Source organism: Tubulanus polymorphus, chromosome 9, assembly GCF_964204645.1.
Source record: "Tubulanus polymorphus chromosome 9, tnTubPoly1.2, whole genome shotgun sequence".
NCBI classification, from domain to species: domain Eukaryota; kingdom Metazoa; phylum Nemertea; class Palaeonemertea; order Tubulaniformes; family Tubulanidae; genus Tubulanus; species Tubulanus polymorphus.
In genome coordinates this window covers 16275133-16297158 of record NC_134033.1, presented here as the reverse complement: position 1 = coordinate 16297158, position 22026 = coordinate 16275133, and the positions used below count along the sequence as shown (strand labels likewise).

Sequence of the window (22026 nt, the reverse complement as noted above, 5' to 3'; positions counted from 1 at the left end):
TAAAAATCGACTAAATAATCGTTTTTGTTGTTTCTTCTGGATTTTAGCAAAGATTTTACAATTTCGTTACGTCTTGTATCAACAAGCCTTAAATGTGTTAAAAAGTATTTCAGAGGGTGTTGGTAACTTCTCGCGCTGCATGCCAAGTGGTTGAGAATCGGTCATTATAAACCACGCCGTATATGACCGTTAGATACTATGGGCAACGCACTAAGCAGCCAAACTAAAATGAGAATTCAGTGTCGAAACGTCAGCAGGTGGCAGCACCAGCCGGCGTTCCCTTCGCATTCCACTTCCTGGTTTCTGACAACAAAATCTGAACTGTCATAAATATCGACCGTTCCGACTGTAAAACAGTGCATTTCGGTCTTATGGTATTTAAAGTTTACATTTCTTAACTTTCTTGATCTTAACCGGCTTAATTAAAACCTGATTTAAGTCGGAAACATTTCTATCGTTTTGCCTGAAGATCAGAAAACAAGAAGAATGTGAATCAATTCAATTCAATAGCAATTATTAATTAATTTCGTACCCGGAATATGTACTACAGAGGCTTGCTACAACGGACCACTTTCAGTTCTCTGTATCTTATCATTTCATAAATCTAACATGAAGTAACTTGGTTTAGTGTGAATTTTGATAACTGCGTCTTGATACTTGATATTCCTGACCATTCCTTTTTTGCGTGCCCTCCAGGCCTTCGGACTCCGGACCCGGCCTAGTTAGTTACCTAATCGTTGGTGGTAAGCTTTTTTATAATCGGATGAGGTTTGTGAAAATATCCAATCGTGAAACTAAACCACAGACAGGTTACTGACTAGGACCCGGCCCTGTTCAGCCTCAGACCTAATCCCTGTAAATATTGTAAACTTCATTGTATGTATTTTCATTAATAGATTGTTTATTTGTTTTTTAAGCTTCAGAAGAATCAAAAATGAGATTTAAAACAACTTTGAGTAAAGATCCTAAACATATCCTTTTCAACAGTTCCTCCGAATATTGTAATTCTTCTGCCATATATTACCTATTTATTTACATAAATAGGTGTTAGGTTTACAGTTTAATTATTAACATTCAAAAAGAAATTGGAATTCAACGCCGATTTTGTTAACCCTTTCAGTGCGTCTACACCGCAGTGCGGTGTATAAATCAGTGATGGATTTTGCTAGTACACCGCACTGCGGTGTATTGATGTAATTTGTAATTATCTCTATTGAAAAATGGCAGCACCTGTCAAACATAGTGAAATACTAGTAACTAACACTGCACCGCGGTTTAGAGGCACTATAGTGGTATTCCCATTGTTCAACACACTAGGGTGGAATTTTTTAGAATTTTCAAATTTTCTCTAGCACTATAGGGTATTAATTAGTCAGCACTGAAAGGGTTAAGACTACAATATGTACAAATACGTTTGTTTCTATCAATATTTACATGACTAAATTTGTTGGAATTTATAATACTGATTGCTCGTCACGCCATCTGGTGGGAAAGCCGAAAAGTAATTGCGTCCGAATTTTTTTGAAACGTCGTTCTCCTTGACGGCGATTTTCACACGCGGAGCTGGTGAGCTGCGTCGGATGGACGTCTCCGGAGGAGGCTTACTCCGGCGGCGACGACCATAAAATCCTGCGTTGGAATCTCGTGAACGGCGAGACGTCGACCCTAGTGAACCTGCCGGCTGATCTGTATGCTATCAGCATGCATTGGTTCCCGAAAGGCAGCGGTGGAGGGGGAGCCTCGAAAAAACAAGCGGCTTCCGATATATTCGCATTAACCGCTACCGACGGTAAGTATTTGAGATACTTGAAAATGTTTTCGAAAATGGGGCGTATCTCTCTAACTCTACCTTATAATGCAGTCAAACTCAAAGTTGTCACAACTTTTGTCACCATAAACCAGATTCTCAAACGGTAGACACCCCAATCTGGTTTATGTCAAATTGTCACCGTGACAATTTGACTGGTTTATTGATCCATTGTCAACTCTAGCTTATTATGCGGTCAAAATCGGTAAAGTAATAACATTACTGAAGTCCTCTCGATTTTTGTTTCCAATTCATTTACTAAGTTTAAGTCATCATATCGATAAGTTGTCACATTACTGAAGTCATCTCTATTTTGAGTCCCAATTTGGTATTTTCAATTTTAACATTTGGATAAGTCATCAACATAACAACCATCACAACTATGATGACTTTTACAGTTAAATATCGTCTTTTTGATAAATTATCGAGATAATCTGTTGCAGGCAAGTTCCACATCGTAACCCGTACTGGTCGTATTGAGAAGAGTATCGACGCTCATCGCGGAGCCGTTCTCTCCGGACGCTGGAGTTTCGACGGAACGGCCTACGCTACCGGTATGAATTTAATAATCTAATGCTCTGCGAGAAGTCCAGTCACTCGAAAGCGGGTTAAACTTAACCGTCAGGACCCAGTTCCATAGTTGCGAGTTAGAGTTAACTCCGAGTTAAAATTAGTTCACTTTCAATGAGTTTACTCCAAGTCAAGTCCTACCTCAGAACTGCGGAACTGGACCCTGATAACTGACATAACTGATCATCCACACTTCGTCAAAACTGCATTGTTATCCGTGGATTATTTGTACCATTATTTGTATCAGCATGGTGGCCACTTAACTTGAAATCAGAGTAAAGTCAGGCAATTTTCTTTTCATTAAAAAGTCCGGGAATAGCCAGGGAAATTTTTGAGATTGTTGAGATTGCCAGATTGTCTGCATCTTACATATTTGACTGTGTTAATCGATTGGATTCTAAACGGATTGATTCAGGGAAAACAACGTATATAGTCTGGGAAAAGTGAAGTCGAATAAAATTGGCCACCCTGTTAATTTTAACCTGAGTCTCTGTAGGGTGCTTCTGCTCAAAAGTTAACCGTAAGATAACTGATATGGCGACGATTAGAATGGCGGTTTATTGGTATTTACTTCATCCGGTGGTTAACCTTTAACACCCAGAGTGTAAGCAACTGACCCCAAAAACGTTGAAGCCGTTAATGAATTTATACGTAATGTTTGTTTGAATTCAGCTGGTGAAGACGGACAAGTGAAGATCTGGTCTCGAAGCGGAATGTTACGTTCAACGTTAACACAGAGCAGTGAGTATAGATAAGAACATGTTGCCAGGACACCCAGGGTTTTAACAGGTCTATTATTGATTCATTATATGCTGCTGACTCATTGCTTGGAAAGTCGAGGAATTGGAATTTCTGCTCTTTTGTTCCCAGCAGTATCAAGTGGCACAAGGAACCTCTTGATAACAAACAGCCCCCACTGAGGATATCTTATGATTTAATCAGGGAATTTGAATTTTTGGTGTCTTGTTGTTCTTGGTGGTGACAAGTGGCACAAGGAACCTCTTGATCAGAAACAGTCCCCTCTGAGGATATCTTATTATTTAATCAGAGAATTTAGATTTCTGGTTTGTTGTTCTTGCTGGTGATGAGTGGCACAACGTACCTCTTGATCAGAAACAGCCCCTATTGAGGATATTTTATTACTTGATGGGAGAAGTTTTTTATCAAGAGTCAGGGAATTTTGAATTCCATGATCTGTCAAATCGCGATGATGGCCCCCCTATCCGTAGAAGACTTAAACTCATTTAAGACGTCAATGTTTTTTGTTTGGTATTTTTAGGTTCACCGGTTTACGCTTTAGCTTGGGGACCGGATTCTGATCAAGTTCTTTACACAAACGGACGAACGTTAGTGATTAAACCTCTACAAGCAAACGCTAAACCATTAACCGTAAGTGTCTCGTTTATAAGATGGCTGCCTACGTAAACCCCTCTATGACATCATAGTGATTTCATGTATAGACCGTTCTACGATAAAGGATGACTGCGTCCGTAAATTCCTCTACGACATCGTTAGATCGCCGATCACGAAACATGGCTGCCTCCATGAATCCCCCTATGACATCATCAAATTGTCTGCTCGTTATTTGATCTTTAGACCCTCATGGAAAGAAAGCTGCCATAAATCCCCCTATGACATCATCAAATTGCCTACTAGCAAAGTTACTTGTTCTTTAGACCCTGGTGGAAGGGAAGCCGCCCCCATAAATCCCCCTATGACATCATCGAACTGTGTTTATTTCAGTGGAAAGCTCACGATGGATTGATTCTGACTCTCGACTGGAACCCGGTGAATAATCTGATTCTATCCGGCGCCGAGGATTGCAAATACAAAGTATGGGATTGTTACGGCCGATTGATGTATCACAGCGGTATCCATGACTACCCGATCACGTCGGTGACGTGGAGTCCCGACGGTGATCTATTCGCAGTCGGTTCCTACAACACGCTCAGACTCTGCGATAAAAGCGGGGTAAGTATTCCAGGGAGCGCCAACGATACTATTAGGTTGATTTTGAATAACGAATATTTCTTAATGGGTTTAAACGCGCGGCGCCTAGCTGGGTTCAATGAAAGGACCAGAGGATGAGTCCCGCACCGCTGAACCCATGAACCCTTAATTGATGAGACGCAGAAAGAACCACCGGGATTAGAACCCATAAACCGGGGATTTATTCTCAATATAGTATTTTGAACTAATCGATGTTTTTTCGCACACACAGTGGTCGTATGGTTTGGAGAAGCCAAATACAGGAAGCATATTCAATATTTCCTGGTCACATGACAGCACACAAGTGGCCGGAGCTTGTGGTAATGGTCACGTCATTTTTGCGTGCGTCATTGAGAAGTAAGAATTTTTTATTTCTACTCGATTTCTAAGCAAAGCACTAGCAAAGAACGCGCCCTAGGACGTTTAAAGTACCTGATGCTGTTTCTGTATTAAGTTGCTTATATATGATAAACTGGACTCGGTTCCGCAGTTGTGAGTTAGAGTTAACTCTGAGTTAAAGTTAGTTGATTTTCACTGAGTTAACTCAGAGTTAAATCTCGGAACTGTGGAACTTGACCTTGTATATTAATGAACACAATGTACTGCAAATATTGTCGGGATTAAGCGGGTTTGACAGTAGTAAAAATGTTTATGAGTTAAGTGGTCTTAAATCTTAATACTGGTCTTAAGTTGTTAGATTGTCAATAGAACTAAGTTGGTCTTAAACTGGTCTTAAATCTAAGTCATGACTGTGCAACCGGCCGGCCCCTGAATTGTGTCGTTGTTTACTGTTGTAGACGCATCGAATGGAAGAATTACGAAGTGACGGTCGCCGCGAATAAATCCATCAACGTGAAAAACGTTCAAAACGAAACGGTCGAAAAACTCGAGTTCAGAGATCGCATTATCAAAGTTTCGATGGGATTCGAACATTTAGTCGTTTCGACGTCGTCGCAGTGTTACGTCTACACGTAAGTCTCTCCGGGGACGGTTATTAGTTAAAATCGATTATTAGCCGTATTTAATTTTGTTTATTCGTGAGATTGAGTTTCGTGAGTTTTTTTCTGCAGCACGAAGAATTGGAATACGCCGATGATATTCGATCTGAAAGAAGGAAACGTGATTTTAATTGTTCAAGCGGAAAAGTTAGTCAATCACTAGAAACAAAATCCACAGTTCCACCTCCGAGATCCAGTTCCACCCCTGAGATCCAGTTCCACCCCCGAGATCCAGTTCCACCTCTAGATCCAGTTCCACCTCTAGATCCAGTTCCACCTCTAGATCCAGTTCCACCTCTAGATTCAGTTTCACAGTTACTCCCCGAGATCCACTTCCACCCGAGATCCAGTTCCACAGTTTGACCCCTGATCTAGTTCCGCCCCAAGACCTATTTTCACAGTTCGCAGGGTTTGACCCCTGGATCCAGTTCCACAGTCCTGAGTTCACAAATCAACTACAATCACCAGACAGACATTTTATCAGCTCGCTGTCAAAAACTGATCGTCCCCACATGACCTGAGACATTTGGCTGAAAGGGGAGGTTCTATGACTGAGTTTTGTCCTAGCTGAAGAAGTTGAGAGGTTCTAGGCTGAAGAGAGTTGGTCCAGGTTGAAAGGCAAGGTTCCGTGAAGGGGTGTAGGGTCGAGGCTGAATGGGTATGAAGGGATAGGGTCGAGGCTGAATGGGTATGAAGGGATAGGGTCGAGGCTGAAGTGGGGGGTTCTAGACTTCTAATTGATTCCGCTGTGACTATGCGATACTAATGTTTAAGATATTTATCGGTGGATTTTTCAGACATTTCGTGTTGGTCGATAATTCAGCTGTCTACGTTTATTCGTACGAAGGACGATTGATCAGTTCTCCTCGATACGCCGGGATGAGAACGGATATTCTCAGTCGGCAGACGTTAGCTCTGAGCAACGATACGATCGCGATACGAGATAAAACCGATGAGAAAAGTAAGTAATTCAAACTGTTGGGAGATTTGAGTTGAATTTGTGATACATGTAGAACCAAAATGAACTTAGACTGGTCTTAAGCTATAAGACTGGTTATAAAACTGAAATGAGCTTAAACTGATCTTAAGTTATTAGATTGGTTATAAAACTGAAATGAGCTTAGACTGGTCTTAAGCTATAAGATTGGTTATAAAACTGAAATGAGCTTAAACTGATCTTAAGCTATTAGATTTGTTATAAAACTGAAATGAGCTTAGACTGATCTTAAGCTATTAGATTTGTTATAAAACTGAAATGAGTTTAGACTGGTCTTAAGTAGTTGGATTTGGTTATAGAACCAAAATGAGCTTAGACTGGTCTTTAGTTGTCAGATTGGTTATAGACTTATTAGACTGGTCTTAAGCTTCGTTATTGGACCAAAATGAGCTTTATCAACTGGTCTAAATGGAGTTGCTGGATTGGTTATAGAACCTAGCTTAGACTTGACTCAGATCTAAGACCGTGAAACTTGTTTGATATTCATTTCTCATTTTGTTTCAGTTATACATATTTTTGATGCAGTCACTGGGAAAACTTTAGGAGATGGAAAACCTTTCATACACAAGGTACGTCATATGTGAACATGATAAACAAAAAGCTGATTTTAAATCTTCCTGGACCCAAGCTTTCACGCCTAGTTCCAAAGTCATCAGTTTAATTCGCTTATACATGTAATATATCCTATTAGCCCTCAAGCCGCCTGCGTCCACCAGGCCTATTACTGTATCGCAATAAATTGTGGATTTTCCCTTGAATTTTCTGAGGAGTAATAGACTCTACATTTGTAGTGAAATTCCAATGAATGCCAATGGGTTGAAAGAGTTCAAATTGGTTCACAAGTATTTAACTTGACACAATTTAACTTGTGAATTGTGAATGGTTGAACCGTCTTCCTTTTATTAGATCAAGACCCAATTCCACGGTTTTGAGTTAAGAGTTAACCCTGAGTCAAGATTAGTTCATTTTCAATGAGTTAGCTCTGAGTCATATCTTTACCCAGGGTCCAGTTCCACAGTTCCGAGTTAAGATTTAACTCTCAGTTAAAACATTGAAAATGAACTAACTTTAACTCACAACTGTGGAACTGGTGCCAGAACTGTGGAACTGGATCCAAATGAACAGTTGAGGTCTGGCGATGGTTTCCTTCCTTGTTAAAAACTTTTTGTTGTGTTTTACAGTTAGAAGTGATGGATATAGCGTTAGATCAATGCGGACCGCCGCACGAACGACGCCTCGCCGTCATCGACAAAAACCGAGATCTGTACCTCACGTCGGTCAGAATATTCGGCTCGGCGCGAAAAACTGTCAAACTCGGTGAGTTAAGACCGGTGAATTTATAATGTTCAAATTGTCAAACTCATTGAGTTGAACCTGTTAAACTAAGCAAGTTAAAATTGTCAGACTCATTGACTTTAGCCTGTACCCTTTCAGTGCTGACTAATTGATACCAGAAAGTACTGGAGATAATTTGAAAATTTCACCCTAGTGTGTTGAATAATGAACATATCTCTAAAGTGCGTCTACACCGCGGCGCGGTGTATCATTAGTTACTAATATTTCTCGCGTTTGACAGGTGCTGCCATCTTTCAATAGAGATGGTGTAGACGCACTGCACGCAAACTAGTAAAATTAGTCGTAGTAGAATTTTGCAATCGAAAATCCTTTTTACCGATGTATGATCTGTATTTCAGGAACGATGATAATGTCGTTAGCGTGGAACGATTCTAATAACATGCTATCAGCTCTCGGTAACGGTAAACTGACCGTCTGGTATAACCCGAACTGCGTTTACGTCGACAAAGATCTGCTGCCGAAAACTCTATTCGAACGCGACGCCAGGTAAAAACAAAATCAGGCCTGTCATCAACGTATTCAAATTTCATCAAATTACATAGAACCTGCTTTATACAAATTTAAAATATTAAATCCTTTCAGTGCTACTTTATCAATACCTGAAAGTGCAATGTGGATGAAAACCAATTGCTAATAATATCAATACACCGCACAGCAGTGTAGACGCACTGAAAGGTTAAAACTGAATTTGTCCAAATCAAAAATTAAGCAGCTCAGTTCCACAGTTAGAGTTAACTCTGAGTTAAAATCAATTCGTTTTCAATGAGTTTACGCCGAACTGTGGAACTGGGTCCTGTATGATAAACACTGTATGTTAAATGTTAAAAATTAAACAGCTGTCTTTTCTAGATATCCTCATCAGGTGTAAAAAAAAGTATTAAGTGGGTTTTGATTTCATTCTCGGTGTTTTGAGTGTCTGGTATATTCTACTGTTTATCAATCGTTCATTTCTCCTCCAGTGAGTTCGATAAGAATCCCCAATTGTTGAGTTTCCTCGGTAACCACGTGAATATTCGCCGGGCAGACGGATCGATTATCAGCTGCGGTATCCCGGCGTATCCGTCGATTCTACACGAATATATCAATATCGGTAAATGGGAGGACGCCGTCAGACTGGCGCGATTCTGTAAGGTAAGCGTTACTTCGGAACTTCAGTTTTTCGAAAAAAGTGGCATCTTGATATGAAAATGTCTAACTGTTCATCCACACTTCAACTTCACCTGAGACATTTTCAATTGAAAATAGACTACAAACACCAGACATAAGACATTTCATTGGCACACTTTCATAAACTGATCGTCCACACTTCACATGTGTTCAGTGCTTCACCCGAGACATTTTTAATTGAAACTGAACTACAAACATTAGACATTTTATCAGTATGCTTTCAAAAACTGATCGTCCACACTTCACATGTGTTCAGTGCTTCACCTGAGACATTTTTAATTGAAACTGAACTACAAACACCAGACATTAGACATTTCATTGGCACACTTTCATAAACTGATCGTCCACACTTCACGTGTGTTCAGTGCTTCACCTGAGACATTTTTAATTGAAACTGAACTACAAACATTAGACATTTTATCAGTATGCTTTCAAAAACTGATCGTCCACACTTCACATGTGTTCAGTGCTTCACCTGAGACATTTTTAATTGAAACTGAACTATAAACACCAGATATTAGACATTTTATCAGCACACTTTCTAAAACTGATCGTCCACATTTCACATTTTGTGGTCAGTGCTTCACCTGAGACATTTTTAATTGAAAATGAACTACAAACACCAGATATTAGACATTTTATCAGTATGCTTTCAAAAACTAATCGTCCACACTTCACATGTGTTCAGTGCTTCACCTTCACTACAAACAACAGGAATAAAGAGTTTGATTGTGTTTTGTAGGACGATACATTGTGGGCGTGTCTCGCTGCGATGGCTGCTTATAACAAAGATCTAAACACTGCTGAAATTGCCTACGCCGCAATAAACGAGGTCAGTACATATTTCAACGAACACGTCGCGGAAAAGTCAACGAAAAACCTAGTCGAAAATAAAAGTAGGCGTATAAATTAAGGGGTACATTCTAATTGTCGTTTGTTTAGGCTGATAAAGTACAGTATATACAGCATATCAAGGAGCTACCGTTACGAGAAGCGAGGAACGCCGCTATGGCTTTATTCACCGGCAATTCGCAAGACGCCGAAGGAATTCTTTTACAATCGGGTCTGGTATTCAGAGCGATATTGATGAATCTAGAATTGTACAACTGGGATAGGTAAGAGAATCTTATGAAATTTCTGGAACCGGTTCCAAAGTTGACTCTAGGAATAAAAAGCATCGAACAATATTGGACTTAAAGGAAGATTTAGTTCAATCACATTGGAACTGGACCCAGAAGAGCAGCGAAATCTGTTCGTTAAAGCCTAACTGATGAATTATTTGAACATGGTTTTATTAGATTTTTGATGAATGATTTGTGATCTCCCTCCCTCTCTCCTCTTATCCCCTCCGTCTCTACTTACTCTGACTTCCCTTCTACCCTCCCTCTCCTCCCTCTCCTCTCTCTCGCTCTCCCTCTCTCCTCTGCCTTGCTCTCCCACTCCCTCCTCTCTCTTTTCCCTCTCTCCTCTCCTCGTTCTCTCTCTCACTCTCTCTACCCTCCCTCTCCTCCCTCCCTCCCTCTCATTCTCCCCTCTCATATTATTCTCTGTTATTCAGAGCTATGGAACTCGCAGTGAAACATAAGACACACGTCGATACGGTACTTGGATATAGAAAACGATATTTGGACAACTTCCAAAAAACCGAGTCGAATAAACGATTTATACAATACGCAGAAGGTGTAAGTATGAACGTCATAGAATAGAGAACGATCTGAAACCGATCCCTGTTACCTAGGACGACCCGAGAGTTTAAAACGTGTCGAATGATTTCAGGTTCAAATAGACTGGGAGGTGATCGAAGCTAAAATCGAAATGGAATATCAGAAAGAGCGCGAGCGTCCCGAACGAACTGCACCGGCGACGTCGTCGAGTACGACCGGTGCGGCTAGATCAGCTGCAGCTGCCGCGAGACCTGCTGCCGTTAGACATTGAGGTTTTACACACACGTTATCCATCATACAGTCAATATCCGTCCCAATTGCCGTACATACATACAAACATCATACTGACTGACATGTTCTATAACATGCGCATGTTTTAATACATCCACATATTCGAATACATGTCCATGTTTTAGTACATGCACATGTTCTTATACATGCGCATGTTCTAATACATGCGCATGTGTTAATACATGCACACGATCTAATACATGTACATGCGCATGTTGTATCGGTAAATAATGTAATTGTTGAAAATAAACCTAGTCAAACTCGGTTAAATCTTCACTTGATAAGTCGTCACATTACTGAAGCGATCAGACTATCTGGAGTCCCAATTTCGATTTCTTTCTTTGATTTCCATAGTGTAAGTCATCATTTGAATATAATGATCAGCCCAGCTATGAGTTTGACTATATTATTTAACACGATAAATGTTTGTGAGAATTTCTTTGAAAAATAGCTCTCTTTAGTTCTCATATCACACTGAGTGAGCTGAATAAACAGATACAGTTTTATTCAATTGAGTTTCCCTTCGTTAAATCGATATCATTTGAATATTCATTAGTTTTATTGCATTATGTAATTAGCCACGTGTATGTTAATATTTCTGTAGATTGTTAAATTTTATCTTATTTTTTGTAATAAATTTTGGATAAATATTGCAGCTTATTTTGTTGTTCTAGATCAATGCAGTAAGTTTGAATTGGAGGATTTTCGAGAAGTTGCGATGTTGTGGTGAAGGGTTGGGCTAGAATCTCCTAGGAATAATATTGTTAGCATTCTACCCCGCGATTACGTCTATAGTCGTGCTTCCGTAGAGCTGTCGCCACTCGGCAATGACGTCACCTTTTGTCATACGTGCCACGAACTGGTTTGTACCAGAACGACCGAAAACTGACCTATTTGGTCAATCTATAGATTACGCACGAGTGGCCTGTGGAAGAATCAAAAGTGTCGCCTTCAGCATGATCTACTGGAGACTATGGTCAGCTAAATAGCTATTCCAAATAATACAGAGGTGCCACGACCACTGCATTATGTTCAACCATCGTGCCCTCTGAGAGCCTATGGTAAACCTCGCCCAGCTCAGACATAATCCGGACATCATGTTTTCCTGCTTCGTAACACATTTTTCGATCCGGACTTTCTCATAACTCGGACTGATTTTGCAGATGACAGGTTTTTTTCTTATCCGAGTCGGGTGTTGTTTACAAAAATAAACAACTATTCAAATCTTGTTTTTATATTGTTTTACTTTTACCCAAAAAAACGTGGTACAACAACGTAAACTCAATCATTAACAATACTGTTGTTTTAACATGTTCATATATTCAGCCGGAATTTTCCCTGAAATAGAATAAAATTCGAATTCGATTAATTCCATGCTTAATACATGCAGCTCTTATATTTCTTGGTGAAGTAAACACTTGAATAAACAGAGGTGATTGTTCGGTGTTAATTATGTTTCTGTAGCTAAGGTTAAAAACTACTATGTACGACTCAAAAATGGTTGAAATCAAAATTCATCTACCAAGAATTAAAATCTGAATTGCCATCGAATTTACATATGATAGATATTGACCCATCGATCCATACCCAGATATTAAGAATTAAATCCCCTAACACGCTATATCGAATTTATCTTTCTTTTATACGACGGCTTACGTACATTCATTTGACGCAAGGATTCCTTTTTTCAGGGCCTCGCGATCTTTCCAGTAATCGGGCATAGCATCAACTTTCACTCCGTATTTCATCAGTATGAATAGATTATGTCCTACGGTACACGGAGGGCTGTATGTAAGAACCACATTCTCACCGTCGTCCATCCCGAAACATCTTTAAAAAAAGAATCGAATGATTGAAAAATACCGACCAAAGCCAAAAAAAACTATATCGAAAATTACAAAATGTGTATTGATTGGAAAAATTGGTTTCCTACGCATGGGAGACACCGTCCAGACTGAGAGAGTGGTCTTCTATCCTTTAGGGAACACCGTTTAGACAAGGAGAGTGGTCTCCTATCCATTAGGAGACACCGTCCAAAATTTTTCCCACAGGACCATTTTCACCTAAAACTTTTTTTCAGTACATGCTAACAAGTTTTATGCCACTTTGACTAAGTGTCCCCCCGTTGCTGCACTTTAGGATCGTGAATTACCCGAGCGCACTCGACGCATTAATAATACGGATGAGTGGGAACTCATTGTTTAGTTTTCCAGCCACGCGTACGGCGAACTATGGCGACCTACAGCGGATTTTCATACAGAAATATTCACGAATTTCTTTTCCCAGCAAAATATATATGTAGAAATTTACTGCATAGTTTAAAACATGGAACTGAGTGAAAATATCAAATAGAAAATCTCTCTGTTCCGGTGACATTGGTAACAATGCCACAACAGTCGTTGGAAGTGTGAACATCGCAAATGCGAGTGAAACTGTTACGAGCATTATTGTTGTACGTTTTGATTTTGTAGTTTTCTGATCGGACGAAACTATTTTTGGACCTCTGAACAACTGAAATATTATAACAGAATTCGATGTTATAATCAGAGATAAAGGTAGAATGTTAAAGTGAATGACAATTGTGGTGAAAACTGATATTTGATCAAATAATTGGAAGTAACATCCTAAGAACTGGTCAGAAACATGTATGGACAAAATTGGTGTGATATTTACAACCAGTACGTTTACTGCAGTGATTATCAATATAACAAATCTAGCGAATCTCGGTGTACATATCAAACGAGATGTGAACGGGAAGAGAACAACTGCCACTCGTTCTAGAGATATCGCTACTATCAACCACGAACTATTGAAGACTGCAACCGCCATTACAAATTCATAAATTTGACAACTGATCACTGAATTCATGATGAATATAGGACCATCTTGAACGTGGAAGAGAATAAACTGTAAAACAGGCATCAGTGTATAATTGATGTAGTAGATAGAATCACTAAGAGATAAAACGATCAGATAGTTAGCGTAAGATAAACTGCGGAATCTACGACTGATCATTATCAGGAAAGTAGCTGAATTTCCAAAGGCTCCTAACAGAAACACGACAGGCAGAAAGACCAGTGAGGCGGTGCGGTAGATTACAGATCTGTTCACCACCGACATGATGACAATGAAACTGCTATAAGTTCTACCAATTTGCATCCGAGTAGAATTCATGATGATCAAATGAGAATATCTGTGAGTTTACTGACTTACTGAGCGCGCACTGACTGTTCGCGAGTATACTGACTGTCCTGAGAATATTCTGGAACAGTCTACAAGTCTTCTCGCATATTCGAAATTAATTTCACTTAAATGTAGAAATATCATTAAAGTCTTTGCACTAGGATTCATTGAAAACCATTATATAATGTGTAAAATATTAAATTGTAACTGAATTGAATATCAATATTCGTTTTACAAGTCAGAATGCATTGTAGATGGTGAAATATTTTACAGTGAAATATCTGACTAGCTGGGAAAATGTCTATCAGTTCTATCACAAACTTGAACTATGTTTAACATCATTTTAGTTTGTTCTTGGAGTGATGTTTCCACTAGTCAGCTGAAATTAACGACGTTAATCAAGGATTAAGAGAGGGGAAGAACCCTCTGGTGGTTCAAAGAATTCGAAACCATTTATATCTATTCCTGAGGAATGATAATAGTAATAACAATGATAGAAATACTGAGGAATAATAATAGTTATACTGTGGAATAATAGTAATATCCTCTGATTTATTTTTGTGTTGGGTATTGTCCGTCTGACAAAACATTAAACTTGTTCAGAAAATCACCAGGAGCATGCATTCTCAGTTTATATAAAACAGGTCCCTCAAAAATGATTTTGTCGTTAAATGGTTTTGTCGTACGTGCCACGAACTGGTTTGTACCAGAACGATCGAAAACTGACCTATTTTGGTCAATCAATAGTGTTCTATGGAAGAATTAAGCGTCGCCTTCAGCATGATCTACCGGCGACTATGGTCATCCCAAATGATACAGAGGTGCCACGACCATTGCATCAGGTTCAACCAGGTCTCATCAAAGAAACTGAACCTCGCTCAACTCAGACATAATCCGGACTACATCGTGTTTTCCTACTCCGTAGCAAATTTTTCAATCCTTATTTCTGACTTTCTCAAACTCGGACCAATTTTGCAGATTGTGTTATCCGAGCCGGGTGTTGTTTACAGAAAAAAATACAATTCAAATTTTGCTTTTATATTGATTTATTTTTACCCACAAACGTGGTACAACAACGTATACAAATTCTATCATCAACAATACTGTTGTTTTAACATGTTCATGTATTCAGCCGGAATTTCCCCTGAAATGGAATAACATTCGAAACAATTTAATTGCAAGCGATCTCAGTCCCAAGCCAAGGACTCTGGACTACATTAGAAAATTCTATTGGATATAACTACAATATTTGCCAAATGAGCACTTTCCCAAAATGTCTGCAACTATAACCCCCCCCCCCTCCCCATTATGTTCTTAAGTTTAAGTTTATTGAAATAGACCATCATGGTCCTTAATTTCATACAATAAATTTCTATAAATACAGTACTTTCAGAACTATACATTACATTTCGGAAAATATAAAATATAATATGTCCTAACGCCGTTTCTATATCGGCACCCGTCACTTTGTAAAGTAGTAAAGGATATAACAACATTTAATCATATACGTGATTGGATTCTTTTCAGACCTACGAAACAGTATTTACCTAAATTTAGCAATTCGTTCTCGTTCTGTGTACTCAATAATTGAGTAAATTTATGTACAGATGGGTATCTATAATAATAACGTTTTATAAATTTCTGTCGTAAATTATGTACGACGCTGCCAATCATACCACACTGCAGCTTACTGAATATTTAGAAATAATGTATAGACTATCTCCTAATACACCATAATTGTATCGACTTCTAAAAGCGGTAGCTTACATTTATTTGACGAAAGGATTCCTTTTCTCAGGGCCGCGCGATCTTTCCAGTAATCGGGCATGGCGTCAACTTTCACTCCGTATTTCATCAGTATGAATAGATTATGTCCTACAGTACACGGAGGGCTGTAGTTTATATACACATTCTGTCCGTCATTTCCTCCGTAACATCTGTTGACAAAAATAGAATCATCGAAAATTCTGACCGACGAAAGACAAGATTCAGAATTGTATGGACTGGGAGAGTGGTGTCCTACGCATTAGGAGATACCGTCCAGACTGGTAGCGTGGTCTCCTAACCCATAAGAGGCTGCCGTTCAGTTTGGAAGAGTGGTGTCCTACCCATTAGAGGACTTCGTGTAGACTGGATGAATGCCGTCCAGGCCGGAAAATTGGTCTCCCACCCGTTAAGGGACACCGTTCAGAAGATTTGGGAGATTTGTGTCCTACCCATTAAAGGACCCGTGTAAGCTGGGAAAGCTGAGTGGTCTCCTGCCCACAAGGGGACAACGTCCAGACTGGAAGGGTGGTCTCCTACCCATTAGGGGACATACGTAGTTTAGACTCGCTGGAAGATTGTTTTGCTTCTACGCATGATAACTGAGAAAGTGGTTGTGACGACTTACATTAGTGTGAAACTCGGTTTAAAACCAATGATGGAGTTAGAATATACTCCTCAGTTGAGGACAGTTTCTACCAGAGTGTGGGCAGGTCTATGTGAATCCTTTACTTACGCTTCCATGCTGACAACCTTTATGTAAGGTTCGTCTTCGTTCTCGACGGGTTTAAACGTGACGCAACCGTCCGACGCTTTCGATAGGAAATCGAAATACTTCGGATAATTCGCCACCAGGAGGTCTGAAAATGATCAAAACTAATAAGAATAATAGCACGGCTGAATATACAATATCTTGTCCGATTGAATAACGCAATTTGTCTTTTTTCGGTATCGTTTAGAACTTACCGTGGTCAAAATCGTCGTATTTATATCGGAGAACAATGGACGCCTACAGAGTGGAACATGTATTATCAAACATTATAATATCAGCACAGGTAGAACATAACCCGGTCCAGCCCGTGCCCCTTACCTGCACACCAGCGATCAAAGCTACGATAACCGACAAAAGTACGTTCATATTTCTAGTGAAATCGGACTGGAAAATAAGAATCTGTACACAAGCATTTATCTAATTGAATTTGAAGAAAAAAACCATGATATGAAGAAAATACTACTATGCGACGTGTCGACGCAATTCTTTTAGCCATTTTCTCAACTATTTTAGAAATGGCTCAAAGAGAATTGAGTGACACAGATTTTCATGTAAGATCTTCATATCTTTGGTCTTCCAAACGTATATACTTTAAGTCCTTCTCATTTTCTTATAAGCCCTTAAACTTACGTACATTAAGACAATGAAATTTCTCTCCACGCCTGTAGAGTTTTTATACAGAAAGGGCCGCAGTTTACGAACGATAACATTACAACTTATCAAATATTATTTCACTGATGTCAAAATATGCGATAACCAGCTGTAAAAAAGACAGATTAATCTCTGCAGTGGTTTCCTGCTTATAGTTCTCATACTTCACATATTCTATTAAAAAAAACAACTAAATTCTAGCTAATGCTAACAGTGGTGGATTCAGGGGGCGCGGGGGAGTGCGCATTCCCTTTTACGGCAGAGTGACCTTGGAATTTTCTACCACTACTGAACATGCACTTAGACTGTTGCTGCACTTTGCTAGATGGCCCACTTGCTGCACTTGGATATATTGTAAAATCCTGAGTTAGGCCGACAGAGCCATTTGTCATTGACCTTTTGTCAGTACATGCCAAACTGGTTTTTACTTTTACTAGAACAACTCAAATCTGACGTAAATTTACTTGTCTTGACTGAATTACTGTTTTAGCAAAACTGATATTTCAATTTCAAAATAATCAGTATGTGATATTATTATGTTCCCAATCAATTTAGGTAATGTTGTAAATCGTCAGAAACAAAGCTATATCTTATCTGATCAATGCAAATGACGATGAAAAATCATGATATACACGTATTTATTTACTTTATTAAAATTGGAATTTATTCAGGTGGCTTGTATAACGGATATCCGGTTTTAGCGAACAATTCACCGCAAACATGATTTATTTCTATCAGATTCGAAACACTGATTGATTTATTCCATTTATACGAGTTTGCCACTGAGTCTTTCGGCGAGGGCTTGTAAATATTAGTTATACGCGCGTTCGGATCTGTGTGCGTCATTTTCGACAGCCACGTTTTTACTTGAACCGGAACTTCGTCTAAACCGATCGCCTCGTAAACACGTGACGTTTGACCAATCGGATCGCGCGCTATGTCCTCGTACCTCACTTCGTGTAAACTATAAAGCGGATGTTGGATTTTGAGTTGTTCTAACGATTCGATACGATTTAACAAAACTCGACAAGTGGAATTCGCGAAACGAGGTATATCTTTGGACGTGTAATGATGAATTTGAGATCTAGAATTTAGAATCCCTCTCGGATCGCGCAGTAAATGTATAACATGCCAACTAGGATCTGACCTCATCAGCAGCTCGATCAGCTCCGCGTCGAAGCGTATAATCTTGATGACGCGAATTCGCGATTGTTTGCATTGATTTTCAAAATCGGTGAGACATTTCGCCACCGCCGGCATAAAATTAGTAACTTTTCCTTTCGCGCTGGTCGCGCATTTCACAAACTCCGATCCCCCGAGGCGAGTTCGACTGTAGAAACTTTTATGCGAGTTCAGGATGGTGGTCTGTAGTCGGTGAAGGTCACACGAAGCCAATTCATTCAGTACTTTCGTGAATTTCTCTTTTCCAGATAATCTGTAAAAAAGGAGTTTTAAAAGATTTCACGTAATTACAAGTTCCAGACTCAGTTGAACAGAGGTGGATTCAGGAAAATTGGAACGACGGGGTCGAGAAGAACATAACACGCATTTCTATGTCATGTCAAAGCCCACTGGTGCGGTCCTCCATTCAGGGTTAGATATCTTTGAAGAAATCCATCCTGAAAAGTGCTATGTCCTAGGGTTTCAAAGTTATAGGTTCTGACGATCTCTAACTGTCTTGACGATCGGGTAACCTCGATGAAAAGGCTGAGTTCCAGACTCCCGAAACCACCCCCTAAATTCGCCCCTGGAGTTCCACATTTCTCCGTTACGATTTTAGTCCTTGAGTTCAAAATGAAGTAATTTATTTTCCAAAATCAAACTCAACTGGCAAATAGAACTGGGTTCACTATTTTCTGCATTGTTTCATTTTAGTTCATTTTACCAAGCAAGCTATCTTTTGCAAAGATTTTCAACAAAATCACCCCCGTTCGACGCGTGGTCAGTGACAGAAAATCATCTCAAAATACGAGGATAAATATCTTCCCCTGCATTTATTTACCAGTTTCCCATTGGCCTGATCATGTTACCCGCAGCAGCAGCAGCAGCAGCAGCAGAACTTACCCATATTTATCGATTCCCAGTTCGTTGACAAACATGGCCGGTTCGTACAGATAAAATACCGACGGATTCTGATTGAAAGTCTCCCCGAAGAACGACGAACCGCCGCGATAGTGCGTGAACAGTAAAACCTTCATCGGTTCGGCAGACGGCTGTGTAGTTCTCGTTTTCGCGCTAACGAACGTTCCTAATTGATCCGGGTCGACGATTAGGATCTTTCGGTTCAAAGCGAACAAAACAAGCGCCACTGCAATTACGAAAACGCATCATCAATAAAGTAAAATTTTGGATAACATTTTGAACGAATCGCCCGGGTCCAGTTCCACGAAAAGGTTTAACTAGATTCTTTGGTTTGATTGCTATCGGTAACTTCAAATCGAACTCAACGTTTCAAATTTAAGAATCAGTTTAGAATCACAATATCCGTGATAAAGACTCGATGAGTAGAAATTCCACAATGTATGAACGAATTCTAAAAGTTTATTAGAAAATTAGAAATATTTCGGGTGCTCGCTACCAGCCTTATTCAGCCATTTGCAAGTCATTTTAGACTGAAGAAGGGTGGCAGCAACCACCCGAAATATTTCTAATTTTTCGATAAACCTTTTACATATGATCGTTCATACATTGAGGGATTTTTACTCGTTGAACCGATTTAAGCATTCAACCTTTTCATGAGACTGCACCTTCTAAAGCCATATCTAACCTGTTAATATTTGAACTAATAATAACAACTTCATTCGACAATTTGCAACCATTTTATCGTATTTTCCGTTACGCGTTGAAATTTTCCGCTAATTTTCTGTGTAACCCTAAAGCCACGTATGTACGGATATATTCCAACATATGCCCGATATCCGTCGATCGCCAGTACGTCACATTTTGGTCAATTGAAATCATATTAATCACCCTTCGTTTAATTCTCGTAACTGTTGCACGTGTTTGTCACTTTCTAATCGGTTGATTTTCAATCTGTGTTGTATATGAGCAAACTGCACCTAAACCATCTCTATTTGTTCGTATATAAGTGTCTCCTATATTATCCACATATGAGAGGGGGCGTTTAATGGGGCGTGATCACACACCTGTCATTGGACATCCTCTGAAAATCATCCAACTCTGCAAAGCATCTGCTTCACCACTGCATGATTCAATGCATCAAATGAACGCTTTCAACGCAATTGTGCTTTGTAATTATTAATGAATACATTCGCAACAAAATCAAGCTTTTAGGTTAAAACCTACTATCAAGTTTATCGATATGTTCATCTTTTAACGATATACCTCGCTATTATAATTCAGTAGCCATCAGGCCAGGCGCGGATTTAATGGAGGCCCAGCCGGTCCGGGCCTCAATACACTGCAATGCCAGCCGGCCCGTGCCCCATATTTTTGATCGAGCTTACTTTCTCGGATGAAAGAAGCATATAGGAATATTACTGAAATGACTGTGTGAGAATCATTTAATCACATATATAGTAGTGACATTCCTTCCGAGTTATTCAAAATACTGCCACCAAACGTATATCATCTGAAAGCCATATGTCTAAACTGTGATCAAAACTGTTTTCAATTTTGTTCTATCTTGATTAGTTTAGGAAAAATCAGCTGATATTAAAACCCCAACCTGTAACGGCTGCCAATTATGCCTCCGATATACGTAATGCATGTGACTTGAATAGTTTGTAAACAGTTTGCAAGGCATCCATAAGTTTCGGAATCATTTGAGGTTTGGCATCCATCGAAAACAGAAAACCCCGGGAAACATAATTGATTAATAAAATAATAATTTGTGTTTCTTAATTCCAACATGTATCAAGATTGGGACCATCAGTTATATTTTGTTCTGACTGAATATGGTCCTTGATTTTTTATGATTCAGTTGACATAAGCATTGTGTTCACCAGGTCGTAAAGCGATCTCTTGGATTTGACGTCCTGGGTCAGACATCTTCATGTCTATATGAAATAGCCCTGTCCTGGGTCAGATATCCTCATATCTACATGAAATATCCCTGTCCTGGGTCAAACATCCTCATATCTATATGAAATAGCCCTGTCCCAGGTCAAACATCCTCATATCTATGAAATAGCCCTGTCCTGGGTCAAACATCCTCATATCTATATGAAATAGCCCTGTCCTGGGTCAGACGTATTCAGCATCGGGACCACTCTGAACCAGTATCAGTAATTACTGGGTTCGAACCCGGGACACCCCTGTACATCCTCTATTCAGCATTGGGACCACTCTGAATCAGTTATCAGTAATTATTTTTAAGATATCTACATTTCACCGTACGGTGCTGCTTCTATGCTCGTCGGTAGCGGGATTTTCATACACTAACGTTAGTGAACTCTGGCAAGCAAGGGTTACGGAGTATAACTGGACAGCACGACGATTGCCAGAGTTGACTTCAGTTAGTGTATGGAAATCCCGCTAACGATGAGCATAGCGGCAGCACCGTACGGTCAACAGGCATCCTCATATCTATATGAAGTTGCCTTGTCCTGGGTCAAACATCCTCATATCTATATGAAATAACCCTGTCCTGGGTCAGACGTATTCAGCATCGGGACCACTCTGAACCAGTATCAGTAATTACTGGGTTCGAACCCGGGACACCCCTGTACATCATCTAATCAACATCAGGACCACTCTGAACCAGTATCAGTAATTACTGGGTTCGAACCCGGGACACCCCTGTACATCCTCTATTCAGCATCGGGACCACTCTGAATCAGTTATCAGTAATTACT

The 22026-nt window shown here is 39.6% G+C and overlaps 3 protein-coding genes across 3 annotated transcripts; 1 reads left to right on the top strand and 2 right to left on the bottom strand.

Annotated features, from left to right (window-relative positions):
* The first annotated feature begins 289 nt into the window (after nucleotides 1–289).
* LOC141910762 (intraflagellar transport protein 80 homolog) lies at nucleotides 290–11439 on the top strand. Its single transcript, XM_074801543.1, has 19 exons — nucleotides 290–374; nucleotides 918–972; nucleotides 1557–1789; nucleotides 2251–2361; nucleotides 3050–3118; nucleotides 3657–3766; nucleotides 4121–4348; nucleotides 4599–4723; nucleotides 5164–5337; nucleotides 5437–5511; nucleotides 6162–6325; nucleotides 6866–6930; nucleotides 7543–7678; nucleotides 8056–8203; nucleotides 8677–8848; nucleotides 9627–9716; nucleotides 9827–9999; nucleotides 10443–10566; nucleotides 10661–11439. Exons 2-19 carry the CDS (start codon nucleotides 935–937, stop codon nucleotides 10817–10819), a joined length of 2394 nt encoding a protein of 797 aa, XP_074657644.1. The 5' UTR covers nucleotides 290–374; nucleotides 918–934; the 3' UTR covers nucleotides 10820–11439.
* Nucleotides 11440–15110: 3671 nt separating this feature from the next.
* LOC141910629 (uncharacterized) lies at nucleotides 15111–16924 on the bottom strand. Its single transcript, XM_074801323.1, has 5 exons — nucleotides 16877–16924; nucleotides 16753–16795; nucleotides 16523–16646; nucleotides 15790–15959; nucleotides 15111–15166 (listed from the first exon to the last, which is right to left on the bottom strand). The coding sequence occupies exons 1-5, from the start codon at nucleotides 16922–16924 to the stop codon at nucleotides 15117–15119; spliced, it is 435 nt and encodes a 144-aa protein (XP_074657424.1). The 3' UTR covers nucleotides 15111–15116.
* A 948-nt stretch (nucleotides 16925–17872) lies between these two features.
* On the bottom strand, nucleotides 17873–19969 carry LOC141910628 (carbohydrate sulfotransferase 4-like). The gene is made up of 3 exons (XM_074801322.1): nucleotides 19957–19969; nucleotides 19274–19517; nucleotides 17873–18644 (listed from the first exon to the last, which is right to left on the bottom strand). The coding sequence occupies exons 1-3, from the start codon at nucleotides 19967–19969 to the stop codon at nucleotides 17873–17875; spliced, it is 1029 nt and encodes a 342-aa protein (XP_074657423.1).
* Between the last annotated feature and the right edge of the window lie 2057 nt (nucleotides 19970–22026).